Here is a 14,094-nt window from a genome sequence, read left to right as displayed (position 1 = left end):
TGATTTTTGAAGGGGGTCCATCAGAAAAATTCGAAAAAAATGGATCCAAATTTTTATTTCCAGATTTTGATGCATAACTATGTAAAATCGATCCAGTAATCATTTAAAGTAATCCGCTTGAGAATCGGATCAATATTGAGTGAGATATAGCCTCCACAAGGGACCATTTTTTCACTCCCATGCATTTTTTGATTTTTGAAGGGGGTCCATCAGAAAAATTCGAAAAAAATGGATCCAAAATTTTATTTCCAGATTTTGATGCAGAATTAAGTAGAATCGATCCACTAATCGTTTAAGGTAATCCGCTTGATAATCGGATCAATATTGAGTGAGATATAGCCTCAACAAGGGACCATTTTTTCACTCCCATGCATTTTTTGATTTTTGAAGGGGGTCCATCAGAAAAATTCGAAAAAAATGGATCCAAAATTTTATTTCCAGATTTTGATGCAGAATTATCTAAAATCGATCCAGTAATCGTTTAAGGTAATCCGCTTGAGAATCGGATCAATATTGACTGAGATATAGCCTCCACAAGGGACCATTTTTTCACTCCCATGCATTTTCCCACTTTTGAAGGGGGTCCATCAGAAAAATTCGAAAAAAATTGATCCAAAATTTTATTTGTAGATTTTGATGCAGAATTATCTGGAATCGTTCCAGTAATCATTTAAGGTAATCCGCTTGAGAATCGGATCAATATTAAGTGAGATATAGCCTCCACAAGGGACCATTTTTTCACTCCCATGCATTTTTTGATTTTTGAAGGGGGTCCATCAGAAAAATTCGAAAAAAATGGATCCAAATTTTTATTTCCAGATTTTGATGCAGAATTAAGTAGAATCGATCCACTAATCATTTAAGGTAATCCGCTTGAGAATCGGATCAATATTGACTGAGATATAGCCTCAACAAGGGACCATTTTTTCACCTCCATGCATTTTTTGATTTTTGAAGGGTCCATCAGAAAAATTCGAAAAAAATGGATCCAAAATTTTATTTCCAGATTTTGATGCAGAATTATGTAAAATCGATCCAGTAATCGTTTAAGGTAATCCGCTTGAGAATCGGATCAATATTGACTGAGATATAGCCTCCACAAGGGACCATTTTTTCACTCCCATGCATTTTTTGATTTTTGAAGGGGGTCCATCAGAAAAATTCGAAAAAAATGGATCCAAAATTTTATTTCCAGATTTTGATGCAAAATTAAGTAGAATCGATCCACTAATCGTTTAAGGTAATCCGCTTGAGAATCGGATCAATATTGACTGAGATATAGCCTCCACAAGGGCCCATTTTTTCACTCCCATGAATTTTTTGATTTTTGAAGGGGGTCCATCAGAAAAATTCGAAAAAAATGGATCCAAAATTTTATTTCCAGATTTTGATGCAGAATTAAGTAGAATCGATCCACTAATCATTTAAGGTAATCCGCTTGAGAATCGGATCAATATTGACTGAGATATAGCCTCAACAAGGGACCATTTTTTCACCTCCATGCATTTTTTGATTTTTGAAGGGGGTCCATCAGAAAAATTCGAAAAAAATGGATCCAAAATTTTATTTCCAGATTTTGATGCAGAATTATGTGGAATCGTTCCAGTAATCGGTTAAGGTAATCCGCTTAAGAATCGGATCAATATTGACTGAGATATAGCCTCCGCAAGGGACCATTTTTTCAACCCCATGCATTTTCCCACTTTTGAAGGGGGTCCATCAGAAAAATTCGAAAAAAATGGATCCAAAATTTTATTTCCAGATTTTGATGCAGAATTATGTAGAATCGATCCAGTAATCGTTTAAGGTAATCCGCTTGAGAATCGGATCAATATTGACTGAGATATAGCCTCCGCAAGGGACCATTTTTTCAACCCCATGCATTTTCCCACTTTTGAAGGGGGCTCATCAGAAAAATTCGAAAAAAATGGATCCAAAATTTTATTTCCAGATTTTGATGCAGAATTATGTGGAATCGTTCCAGTAATCGTTTAAGGTAATCCGCTTGAGAATCGGATCAATATCGACTGAGATATAGCCTCCGCAAGGGACCATTTTTTCAACCCCATGCATTTTCCCACTTTTGAAGGGGGTCCATCAGAAAAATTCGAAAAAAATGGATCAAAAATTTTATTTCCAGATTTTGATGCAGATTTATGTAGAATCGATCCAGTAATCGTTTAAGGTAATCCGTTTGAGAATCGGATCAATATCGACTGAGATATAGCCTCCGCAAGGGACCATTTTTTCAACCCCATGCATTTTCCCACTTTTGAAGGGGGTCCATCAGAAAATATCGAAAAAAATGGATCCAAAATTTTATTTCCAGATTTTGATGCAGAATTATGTAGAATCGATCCAGTAATCTTTTAAGGTATTCTGCTTCAAAATCGGATGTATCATTCGGAAGATATTGGCGCCGTTGGGGTAGAATATTAACCTCAAGCGAGAAACCAGGCGAGTTCTGGTTTTAATATACTGCAGCTCAAGTGCCTTGGATTATTATAATGCCAGATTAAATATATAAACCATTTCAAGTTCTAGTTCAATCGATTGTGTAACTAATAATATATAATTCCATATTATGACATGTATAAGTATATATAGAATATGCAGCACTGGTGGGGGCAGCCCGTTCCTGGTAGTTTGATCTTGGATACCTTGCCATATATGCTGGAGATGAAAATGATATTTGTGTGTAAGTGGCGGTCATTCCGGTTCTCCGCCAATCCAGTCCACCTTCCACTCACGTGTGGCGGCCAAACTGGCAGGGGGACACAATTTTGATGGAGGAACCCAATGAAACAAAACAATGATGCGAATGGAACGAGCTTTGGGCGTTGCATGAATGCATTCAATAGATGGAGATGATTCGTGACAATTTCGTCTGTTTCCAGTCTCCGAGTGTCTGTATCTCAATCTCTAGCTATTAGATACATCTCGGTCTATATGTGTTGGTTGGTTTTTGGGTGCATTTGTGTGTGGATGCGGCTGGCTGGCTAATCGAATAAATTAGCTCGCATTACCGGACCGGTTGACTGGTTTATTGTTTTCGCTCGACACTTGCACAAATATGACGACGCCTTGAAATCGCCGTCTAGTTGCAACTAGCATCTGTGTAATTGTATCTGTAAGATGCCCCGGCCCAATCCGCATCCAAATCCAGTGCCGGCAGCAAATTGCATCTCTGCCGTCATCATAGTTCGAGGTCACCCATTGACCCCTTGTTAACAGTCCACTATAATTACTGTTAACTTTTATTGACAATCATAACTTGCTTTGGAATAAATATACATTAAAAATAAATAGATAAATAAATATCTTGTATCTTTTATTTTGTTCTCTCAACCTTAAAGATCCTCAATAAAAAAACAAACTAAAAACAATGCGATACCCGATACTCTCTCCTAAAACCAAAACTCACAATCTATTATCTTTCAACGTTTTATTAATATTTTCTCACACCTTTTAGTTAATAAATAAACAAGTCAACATATATTTAGATCCAGGTAGGGATAGGATAGGATAGTTAGAATCCTAAACCTGAAGAGTGGAAAAAAATGAGACCACAGCACTGTCCGTGGGCAGGCACTGCCCAAAGGCTTCGATCAGTAGCGGCTCCGCCGTCACAGTGCCCATAAAATCCTCCAGGGACACCTTGCCATCCTTGTCCAGATCAAACTTTTTGAGTACTATCTCCACCAGGTCCTTGACACCCTCGTCCGGATCCTCGTCCTGCGGCTGCTTGATCAGACAGTTGCGGAGCAGCGTAAACATTTCGTCCTTGGTGATGAAGCCGTCGGTGTTCAGATCGTAGACGCGAAAGCAGAAGGCCGCCTTCTCCGCCGGAGTGCCTCGCAGGAAGGTGGAGAGGCCGATGAGCCAGCCCTCCAGCCGGAGGGGCAGTCCCTCGTGGGCCTTGTCCCAGCTGCAGAAGATTCGCTCCATGAGGATCTCCTCCGTCACGATGTCGAAGGTGCTGTGCAGGAGCTCCCTAAAAACAATCCGATCGATGCCCTGATTGGGGTTTTCATTAGTTATTATGAAGGATAAACTGGGGGAAGGATGCAGACCTCCACGGCGGCATGGGGCTTCGCGATGGCAGCACTGGATGAACTGGAGGCCAGAGTCTTGGCCGCGTACTGGCAGTTGGAGACCAGTTTCCGATAGATCCTGCACAGGGCATCCAGCTCGTCCCTGCTTGGAATTTATAGTTTCTCTTAAGAGCTTCTCGTTGGGATTTACTTACTTGGTGAAGCGGGTCTTCTTGCGGAGACTCTCCAGCAGTTTGGGATTGATTTTGCCGCTCAGCTCGTCCATCCTCCGTTGCCGCTGTTGCCGTTTGTTTTGCAGGGCTTTGTCCTTCGACTGTTGGTTGCTCGAGTTGCGCTTGCCGCTGGCGAGGAACACGGATACCGTTTTCAGTATCGTTTTGTTGGCATGTAGTGTGGATCTACCGACGCTGCCATTGCCATTGCCTCCTGCCGTCCCTGTTCCTGCTGTTGCTGTGGATGCCGCTGCACCTCCTCCTCCGCTTCCAGCTCCGCCTCCTGCCGCGCCACTTGGCTCCCCACTCCTGGCGGCGGTTGGTGTTGGCGAACGACCCTTGCCGGCGCCCGCCTTTCCTGCAACAAAATTTCCACTACATGTACACAGGAAGAAAGGGGTGTAGGATCCTATATGACTTCTATAAGATATCCTGCTATACGACTGCAATAAGATCCCTAAAAGGTCCCAAACTCTTACTTTGAGGAAAACTACTTAAAATCGTGAAAGCTTCAAACAATAATCCTTCCCATTAGTGTTACCTCATTTCTTGCAGTGTATCCTAGACGGTGCGTGTGTGGGTTGCTGTTTTATGTGTCAAAGTCGACACGCTTACCCGCCAAACCCATCCATCCATCCACCTACCAGGCACTTCCACGGAAAAAGCCCTTCAAATATGTATGTGGAGCAGAGCAAACAAAAGGCCCGAAATGCAAATGCTCCACGCGGAGCTCAGACTATACCACACCATCATCCTAGCCAGTCCTAGGACCCACTCCATGCCCATTCATGGCCCATCTAAATGGGTAATAGCGTTCACATTCTGCCCAATAAATTGTTTCAGCCGGCGATTGCGATTCAAAGTGCACTGAGAAAAAGCTCTATTAGGGGCTGGTAATGATTAGTAATGGATATACCTCTTTTTTTTCTCAGTGCATTCATTTACTTTTGTGTTCACTTTGATTTCAATCTAAGACCTCCTCCGCCTGCTCCTGTCATTGTTTTGTGTTGTGTCGTGCCCGGTTTTGAGAAAAATGTTATTATCTGGTGATTACCCATATAAGTAGAGCTCCATGGAGGTCCTCGGGTCTAGCCCTCCGGCTGTCTGCCTTCCAGGCACTATAATTTTATTAGCATTTCGAAGGGGGATGCGTGCTCCCTACATATATGTATATGATGGAGCATGTATGGAGCTATCGTTTAATTTGTTGATATCGGGGTTGCCCGGTTGCTCGGTTGCCGCAAAGGCAGAAGGACCCATGGCCCCACCCCACCCCCTCCTTTCCAATTGGCCAAGTCAAGAATGTTTGGACCTGACATACTGCTACTGCACCGCCTTGCCAGCCATTATTCCATCACATATGTGACAGGCGGGGCATCCTGGCCGGGCTTTGTCCTTTCTTTATTCTTTTTCTATACATGTTTATTGCCATTCTGCATTATTGGCCAATGATTGTCTTGCCAGGATAACGATTCAGTTGCCAATTGGCAAGCCAAAGGAATAGAATGGATTCTGTTGCTGCCAGGACTTGGCGTTCTTAGACTTTTCGAGATTAAGTTGGACAGCAATAAAGGTAATCCTTGGACGATTAAGGGCCTTAATTTGAGATTTTGTAGTTTATTTTAGTTTTATATTTATTAAGGATCTTAAAACATAAAACTTTTTTATTGTTATGTAAATATTGGCTTTAAAAATCACAATTGCCATGACAACATTTTGTTTACTTTAAGAAAAGGTGTCTTTACTTTGAGTTTTTGTTAAATTAAACTGCTTTAAAAGGAGCTTAATTTTTCTACATCTTATTCTTTTATAAATAGAGTATATTTTAGGGAATCTTGTACACTTTTTAAGTCATCATTTGAGCCACATCCTGCAGAACACTGAGGGTAAGTCGAACAAATACTTGATACTTTCGACCCCTTTCTTGGAACTAATATTACATCACCGCAGGAAATTGGAAAGGTAATGAGCCACCAGGGGTTAACTTTTCCAGGATTCAAACTTGCCATTTGTTTCGGCCTAAAGGATAACAAAACTTTCCGCCCTTTTGGAGTTCCACAAACTTTGTGGACTTTCTGCGGGCGCTGCAAAGTATGCTATGGAATTGGCAAAAAGGGCGGTTGCAATTCCAGGAGCTGTAATTACAATTTTTGCCAACAAATACCAGCACACACACACACACACACACACCACTCGCACACCCAAGCACACACTCTAGTTGTTGTTGTTTTTAATAGATCTTTAAAGTAGATACCCATGTCGTATCCTTGTTGTTGTTTTGATGGCGCGATTAACTCCACGCAGGAGAGAGCGTTAAACCGTGTCCCTCGACAAAAAACAAAGGAATCAACAAACGGCTGAGCCGAGGAATTGGCGAAAGGAGTTTCCAAGGAGCGCTGTCATCAGATGGGCGTGCCCCACACCGCCCCTCACCGAATGTGTTGACAATCCCCATTCATTGTCAGTTGGAATAGGTAAGGGTCCCGCACCCGTAACCGCACTCGCACCTGCCACAGGACCTCCCTCGATGAGACCTGGTGGCAGTGCCTGGTGCTAGAATCAAACTATTGACAAAACAAGGCCAAGACATAGAGCACATAGTCTGATGGTGGTTCTAGTTTTGTTCTGTTTCCGCTTTTATTTGTTAGATTTCACTTGCTTTTTGGACTCGCTTGAGTCCCGAGTGACTTCGATTGCTTGGATTACGAATTAATTATTGTGTGTCCTGATTATATGTATGTATTTATGTATGTATGTATGCATATATAGGCGTGTATTTGTGTCTGTGTGTGTGTACTTATATACAACTATCAGATATTACTCGTTAAACTTTAATTCTGCTGTTAGACTTAGGCGTACGTATTGTTATAGTGTTAGTACATAGTACAGAGTAGATCGTAATGTCTATAAATCTGCACTTTAATTTGATTTCGTCCCCCTCGCCCGCACTAGAGCCGCCATCTTGCCATCCTTTCCAGATCACAGATCCCAGATCCAGTCTCTCCTCCAAACGGGGTCTCCTTCTCCAAGCTAGCTTTGATTAACAATCTTTGAGAGATAGATAGATAGATAGATAGAGAGAGAGAGAGAGAGAGAGACAAATATAATGGGGTAAACATTAGGTGTAAATCAAAAAAATGTATTCTTTATAATAATTTATAAAATATAAGTAATAATAATTACAAACTCAAACAAAAAAAAACATAATTGGACTTGGTTTAAACACGGGTGGCATAAGTTAGACATAAGAATTATTGCATTTAATTACATGATCAATTCGAATCCTATTTTAAAACATTACATAATAACCGTACAATAATATTAATTAACAAGAAAAAGAACTGCAACATTTAATCTGTATTCGTCTCGGTCTACATCTCCATCTCCATCTCCGTCTCCGTCTTGGTCACGGTCTCCTCCTTCGCGAATGCTTCCTCTAGGATTTGTCTTATTTTTTTTTACTTTTACTTTTAACTTTTCTCTTTAAATATTAGTTATATTTAGTTTCGATCGTCAGATGGGCGCTTTACTATACTGCAGTTAGACTTTCTAATATTATAACTTTCTTGGATGCGAAATAAATTGGATTCATTTATCGTAAGTTTTCGGGGAGAACAAAATAGAAAACTCGATGATCTCGATAAAAAAAACTGGGTTTCATTTTGCTGTGGTGGTACTTGTTGGTGTTTTGTGTGTGTGTCTGAGTGTGTCTTGTAAAGATACATTTTTTTATTTCTTAACTTTTTTTTTTTTAACTCTAAAGAACGGGCATCGACGTCTGTTTAATGCCAGATCAAGGCCAAAAGCAATACGATTTTGTTATACGATCGCACGTCATACATATATTGCATGTGCTTGTGCACTTTTTACTTATTTTTTTTTTTGTTTTTGTTTTCTAGAACCATTCTATATTTAATTAATTGCGTTTGCATCTATTTTAACTTTCGGTTTTCTGTTTTCTGTTTCTGTTTCCGTTTCCGGTTACGTTACTGTTACTGTTACTGTTACTATTACTGTTTCTATTCTGTTTTCTGTTTTTTGTTTCCATTTTGTTCTCCTCTCGGGTCTTCACCGATCTTCGTCCTCTCTCCAGCTCACTCTTTCTCTCAAGAGCTTTTGTTATTCTCTCCTTCCGTTATCAGCTACTGATGGCTAAACTAAGAGTTTTCAAATCTTGTTTTTTTCGCTTAACTTAGTAGACACATATACATATATGTGTATATATATATATATATATGCAAATGTATATATTTATATGTATGTGCGTGGGTGCGCAGATCCACACGCCATCATCCAATCACTTTATATCTTAAAATCCAATTACCATATATATATATATATATAAGTCAATATATATATATATATGGGTGTGTGTGTGTGTGTGTTTATGTATATATATATTGTTGCTTGTTGCTGTTGTTGTTGTTGTCGCACATTCTTAGGCTGTAGTCAGCGTTAGCTTTAGCGGTAACTCTGTCGTCGTGGGATCCAACCGATATTATAACTCCATGTCCCTGGCCTCGTCCTCGCTATAGTCCGACATGCTGGACTCGCTGTCGCTGCTCTCGCGCTCCTGCTGCGCCGCCCGCAGCGCATCCTCGGTGGCATATCGCTGCACATAGTCGGCCACCTTGCGATGGTACTCCTCCGGCTCGTGCAGGTACAGTGCGGCCGCGTCACGATTGAGCGGATCCACCGGATTCGGGTAGGTAAGCAGCTGCGGCAAGAACGATTCAAAGATGTTGGAGAGATCGTACAGCGCCGTCCAGGCCTGATTGATGACATCGAGGCAGACGGTGCCGGAGGACTCGTCAATGTTCGGATGGTAGATCTTGTTCACGAATCCGATGCTCGGTGACTTGAACGGATAGTTGTCGGGCAGGTAGACGCGCACCTTCCATACACCGCCCTCGTAGGGCGTCTCTGTGGGGCCGAAGAACTTCACATGGAACTCGTTCAGGCCGCCGAGGATGGTTACCTCGTGCTTGGACTCGATCAGCTTGATCACATCGTTGTCCATGCGACGCTTTCCAGCACTGGGCGAGGACATTGTGTTGCTTGTAGAGAGATTTGGGGGGGGCAAAGACTGAAGATGATAATCTTGATTGTGGATGCACTCTCCTCGTTGTCAGTTATCTAAGGCTGGGGCGGTGTTCTCTTCTATATATTTAAGCTTGTTCCGTTTCTCCCGTATATTGCTATTGGTGGCTCCGCTAATCCACGTCCTGTTGCTCAGCTCCTCAGCTCCGCCGGCACCTTCGGGAACTCCTCCGCATTCGTCAACTCTTATTGGCAGGGTCCAGAGCAATTAGTCAGCTGTCTGGAAAAAAGAAATCGGACTTTAGTGTGGAATTCCAAAGGATATAAAATAACAACAACCATGGTTTTGTTTTTTTTTTTTAGAATATAATATAAGATGGCTTGACTGCGATACGATCCGGAGGATGTCGTTGCGCCTTCTGAGTTATCTATATACTCTATATATATATTTATATTCATGTCAATGTAGGTCATACCAAGCCCAGCGAATCTCTTGACTCGCTTTTGCACACACACACACACACACACACACAATCCTACATATTTGCATATAGACATTGCATACTTGGCCTAAATGAGGAAACTATGTCAGAAATCTGTGACGTAGTTGCCTCCAAACCACCCTCTCTCCACCCTCGAGCTTGTCGCGCTCTCTACTACGTCATTGCCGTTTGCAAAAATTTGTTGTCCTTCGAAGCGGATTTTCTTGGCGGACTTATGCTGCATACTTTTGGGAGTATACCGTTAAGCTCACACAGCTCCTCCCTACTCCATGTTTACTGCCTCCTGCTCCATCCTCACCAATCTCATGGCTGTTTTATTTCTTTTGGTTTTTGCCTTTATTCTGGTTGACTTGGGTTCAATTTCAGAATCGTGTGGCAGCGCAAGTATGTGGCCGAGGGGGGGGAGGTCAGATGGTTAGGTGGCTGTTGTTTTCAAACAAGCTCAGCTGTTTAATGTTGTTGCTCGCTTGAAAGTCACGCAGAGCGGGAGAGAGAAAGCTGGCGAGAGAGAGAGTGTGAGTGAGAGTGAGCGAATGGGCTCCCGCGAGAGGCATCTCCCCAATAGTCTTGAAATCAACAAATATACAGTGGGGTCAACGTGGTATCAGGTTGATAAATACACGTTGATAGCTCTGTGAAATTCAAGACGGGCTCCCAACTATTTTGATAACGGCAACTAGTCTCACTTTGGAGCTAATCTTGCCAAATACGGAGAATTCTGACCGGAAGTGGAGAGCGCCACAAAAATGGATTCAGCCTGCAAAAGCCCGAGTGGCCCCACTGTGCCTCCAACTTCTGTCCCCGTTCTGAGACCTGGCGCGCTCTCTCTCTCTTGTTTCCCTCCATCATCCACTTGGCCTCTCCTTGGGATGAGCTAATTCTGCGCTCTTCGCACTCTTGCCCGGACTCCCTCGCCCGCGCCCCCTAACTGCCATGGACACCCCCTCTTACCAAAGTCTTCCCGTTTCTTTTTTTTTTTGTGTCTTTGCCACGGTTTGGCTTCGTTAGTTTAACAAATTGTGAAATTCTCTTTCGATTCGTTTTCGATTTGTGTGTGCGTGTGTGTGTGTGTGTGTTGGCGTGTGGAGAATTGCTGTTGTTGGGGGGAAAAAAGCGAAGTAATACTGTAGGCTCCATCTTGCTCTGTGGTTGTTGGGGCTTTTGTAATTGGCGTTACTTTTTGTCAGTGTGTCTGTGTGTGTGTGTTCGCGCTTTTGATGCGCCCACATGGAAGATCAACAACAACAACAATAACAATAACAAAAACAAAAGTACACCAAATCGAGAGTCAGCTGCAATTGGAGAATTTGTTGTTGCTGGACGTTGCTGTCTATTGTTGTTATTGTGCTTTTCGAAAGACCCTGACTGGTGTCTCTATTAAAATAAGATTGTCTCATTTTTAGTATTTTTGGTATCGCCCATTTTATGCGTTGTACGTTTGGGGGGGGGAAAAAAACACAAAGGCCAGATAAAACTTTTAAAATGAACACATTTTGCTTGTTTATCACATCGACCACAAATATTTTCTTTAATACATAATTATGAAATTTGTCTATATATTTTGTTGATTTTTTTTTTGGATTTTTTTTGGATTTTGTTATTTACTTGCAACTGTTAGCTTTGGTGTTGGGTTTGCTCCGACTCCGTTATGCATATAAGTGGATAGTGGATGGTGTGTGCGTGTGGGGTTCGCTCGTTTTGTTGTCTACTTCAACTAGTTACTGAAAATTAACTGGCAACAGAGTTTCGAGCCCCCAGCAGAAAGCAGAAAGCAGAAGCAGCACGTTGGAGAGCACGAGGCAGCAGGCAGCAGAAGCAGTAGCAGCAGCATAAAGAGAGCAAACCTTGCGCACACACAACAAAGCGAGAGGAGAGCGCCAAAAGCGCCAGTGATAGTGAGTGATACGGAGAGCGAACTTGCAGTGCCCCTTCACCTGTCCCTCGCATACCCTACCTCCCCCCTCCACCCACAAGCGCCTCCCCAACGATTACCCTTCAAAGCATATGCAAGAAAGAAAAATCATAATAACAAAGCGAAATTAGAGGAGAGCGCGAACCAGAAACAGCAACAAAAATCGTTCTGTCAGAGAGCAAAGGAACAGCTGTAAAGTCACATGCACACAACCTTACACACACACACACACACACACACCTGCGATCAAAGCCAAAATGCAGCAAAGCCAGTGCAAAGGCAAAATGCAACGAAAGAAGCTATCTAAAGAAATGGGGGGGGGGCCAGTGGTGTAGAGTTGAGGGGGAATTTGTGGTTTAAAAATATATTCATTAAATTGACTTTTTTCTATGAGAAAGGCTGTGACCCTACAGGGGAGGAAGGCGGAACAGACGACCCCCCCTGCGAACGCCACTGGTGGGGGGGGGCCGAATGGAGAAACTGAAAACGAGGGGAGAGGCTGAACAAAGCCGAAGTGCCGATGCCCTTCAAAATTGTGATTTTGCCATGACGCACGCGTGTGTGTGCATTCTAGCAATAAATTCAGAGCTTGTTTAAGGACGAACGTTGTTCCGAACGAGGTCAACTGCAGCCAGCTAGAGGGTTAAAAATAATGCAAATCAAATTCAAAGCCAAAATTAGGGAGACATCTTTGTGATTGTTTTTGCAACATCCCCCTCGCCACCCCTCTCCCACACACGCCTACACACGCACATGCACTCGGTCATTGACTGCGCATTACAGTGCTTGTGTGTGTGTGTCCAAAGGGGAGACTTTCGTACATGTATTTGCACATTATACATATATACAAGTATGGGTACATTGCCCAAAGGAAGCAAATCTTTTGAAATGTGTTTTTATATACAACAACCACATGTCTGTATATATTTTGAGTTCGCATTTCACATTTCAAGCACGCCAGCGTGCATTTAATTATACTGATAAGATTTAAAACGCAAAAGCAAAGCCAGGGGGAGAGCGAGAGAGACCGATTCGGGAGGGGGGGGATGGGAGGGAGCGAAAAGAAATAGGTAAACACAACGCAATAAGCAGGCCAAAAGCAAAGTGCGTAGTTTAGGGGAGTGGAGGATAAGTGGGGGAGCAGCACAACAAAGAAAGCCTGCACCACCTAACGGGACTTAAGGGCAGGCAGGAGCAGGAATAAGAGCTGAAGAAATGCCAACTACTAACGGTGGACAGGGTGCATTTACTGAGTAGTCCGACCGAACGAAAAAGACCGAAATAGAGTAAATAACAATTGCTATTTTGGCTTGGCACGACACACACTTACTGGCAAAAACAATAAGATGTGGGAGGGGGGAGGTGGGGGATCAAGAGCAGGAGAGCAAGTGCGACAGAGAGGCAGGCATGTGCACTGGAAGTCGAACTTTGAATTTGATTTTGGAAGCAATTTGAGGGGGAGGGGGGGTGGTAAATGGTGGGAGGGGAGAGTTGGAGCGACGGCTAGTGGAAATGGCAAAACATTCACAGCTGTGCGGGGGGGTCGAAACTGCTGTTGTTGTGGTTGTTGCTTTTATCAGCAAACACACACACACACAGACGCAGACACACTCACTCACCCACTACCAAAATGATGAGAATTTTCAAACCTTGGCCATATAAAAAATGCAGTAATTCTATTTCGTGAAACAATTATACATACACACACGATCTTATTCTGTACCTTTTATTATGATTTCTCTTTTGTGTGTATTTCTGTGGTCGCTGTATATGTTGTTGTTGTTTGTTGCTCCTGCTGCTGTTGCTGTTGCTGTTGTTGGGTGCTCCGTGGTGGGGTGATGATGGCTGGCGGCCGCCTTCGATTTTTACGCTTCGATACTTCTCCACATTGTTGTTAGCACCGACCGCGATCTGTGCATTATTTCACTCTCGGTTAGCCCGTTTTGCCTCTTCCGCTGGCACTCGTCGTCCGTGGTCTAGTCTTTGTTTTTTGATTGCTCAACGGTTCAAAAATCGACACTGTTTGTTTGTCTTTGTTGTTTTGCCAGTGTTGATAACAACACTGCTGGCCACCGAGTTGCCAGATGGCCAACAGAAACCGCGCAGGGAAGTGTTTTCACCCGTTTCCCACTTGTGTGGGGTATTATCTCACCGTTTTCCTCTAATTTTAACATTAATTTAAGCTCTTGTTAAATTTGTCTAATAAAATTCTAATAGATTTTAATTTCATGATGGGGTAACGTTTTTTTTTTAAACTCATTTTCTATCGATCGTGCTTTACAATCGATAACTACCCTCAAATTTTGAAGAAATAATTATATTCCAAGAGCGTTGTTAGGGCGTCTTCTTTTTGTGGTGTCTTTCAAGTATTT

At 42.6% G+C, this 14,094-nt stretch overlaps 2 protein-coding genes across 3 annotated transcripts; both read right to left on the bottom strand.

Moving 5' to 3' along the window:
* Positions 1-3,537: 3,537 nt before the first annotated feature.
* On the bottom strand, positions 3,538-7,263 carry LOC108134001 (calaxin). The gene is made up of 4 exons (XM_017254145.3): positions 6,522-7,263; positions 4,250-4,625; positions 4,074-4,197; positions 3,538-4,017 (listed from the first exon to the last, which is right to left on the bottom strand). The coding sequence occupies exons 1-4, from the start codon at positions 6,523-6,525 to the stop codon at positions 3,538-3,540; spliced, it is 984 nt and encodes a 327-aa protein (XP_017109634.2). The 5' UTR covers positions 6,526-7,263.
* A 238-nt stretch (positions 7,264-7,501) lies between these two features.
* UbcE2H (ubiquitin conjugating enzyme E2H) lies at positions 7,502-13,761 on the bottom strand. 2 transcript variants are annotated; one of them, XM_017232745.3, is made up of 2 exons: positions 13,446-13,761; positions 7,502-9,587 (listed from the first exon to the last, which is right to left on the bottom strand). In XM_017232745.3, the coding sequence occupies exon 2, from the start codon at positions 9,315-9,317 to the stop codon at positions 8,766-8,768; it is 552 nt and encodes a 183-aa protein (XP_017088234.1). In that variant the 5' UTR covers positions 9,318-9,587; positions 13,446-13,761; the 3' UTR covers positions 7,502-8,765. The 2 variants fall into 2 exon arrangements, with proteins under 2 accessions (XP_017088234.1, XP_017088235.1); XM_017232746.3 differs by lacking the exon at positions 13,446-13,761 and adding an exon at positions 11,416-11,556.
* Between the last annotated feature and the right edge of the window lie 333 nt (positions 13,762-14,094).

This window comes from Drosophila bipectinata, chromosome XL (assembly GCF_030179905.1).
Source record: "Drosophila bipectinata strain 14024-0381.07 chromosome XL, DbipHiC1v2, whole genome shotgun sequence".
NCBI classification, from domain to species: domain Eukaryota; kingdom Metazoa; phylum Arthropoda; class Insecta; order Diptera; family Drosophilidae; genus Drosophila; species Drosophila bipectinata.
This window is presented reverse-complemented; position numbering and strand designations above follow the sequence as displayed.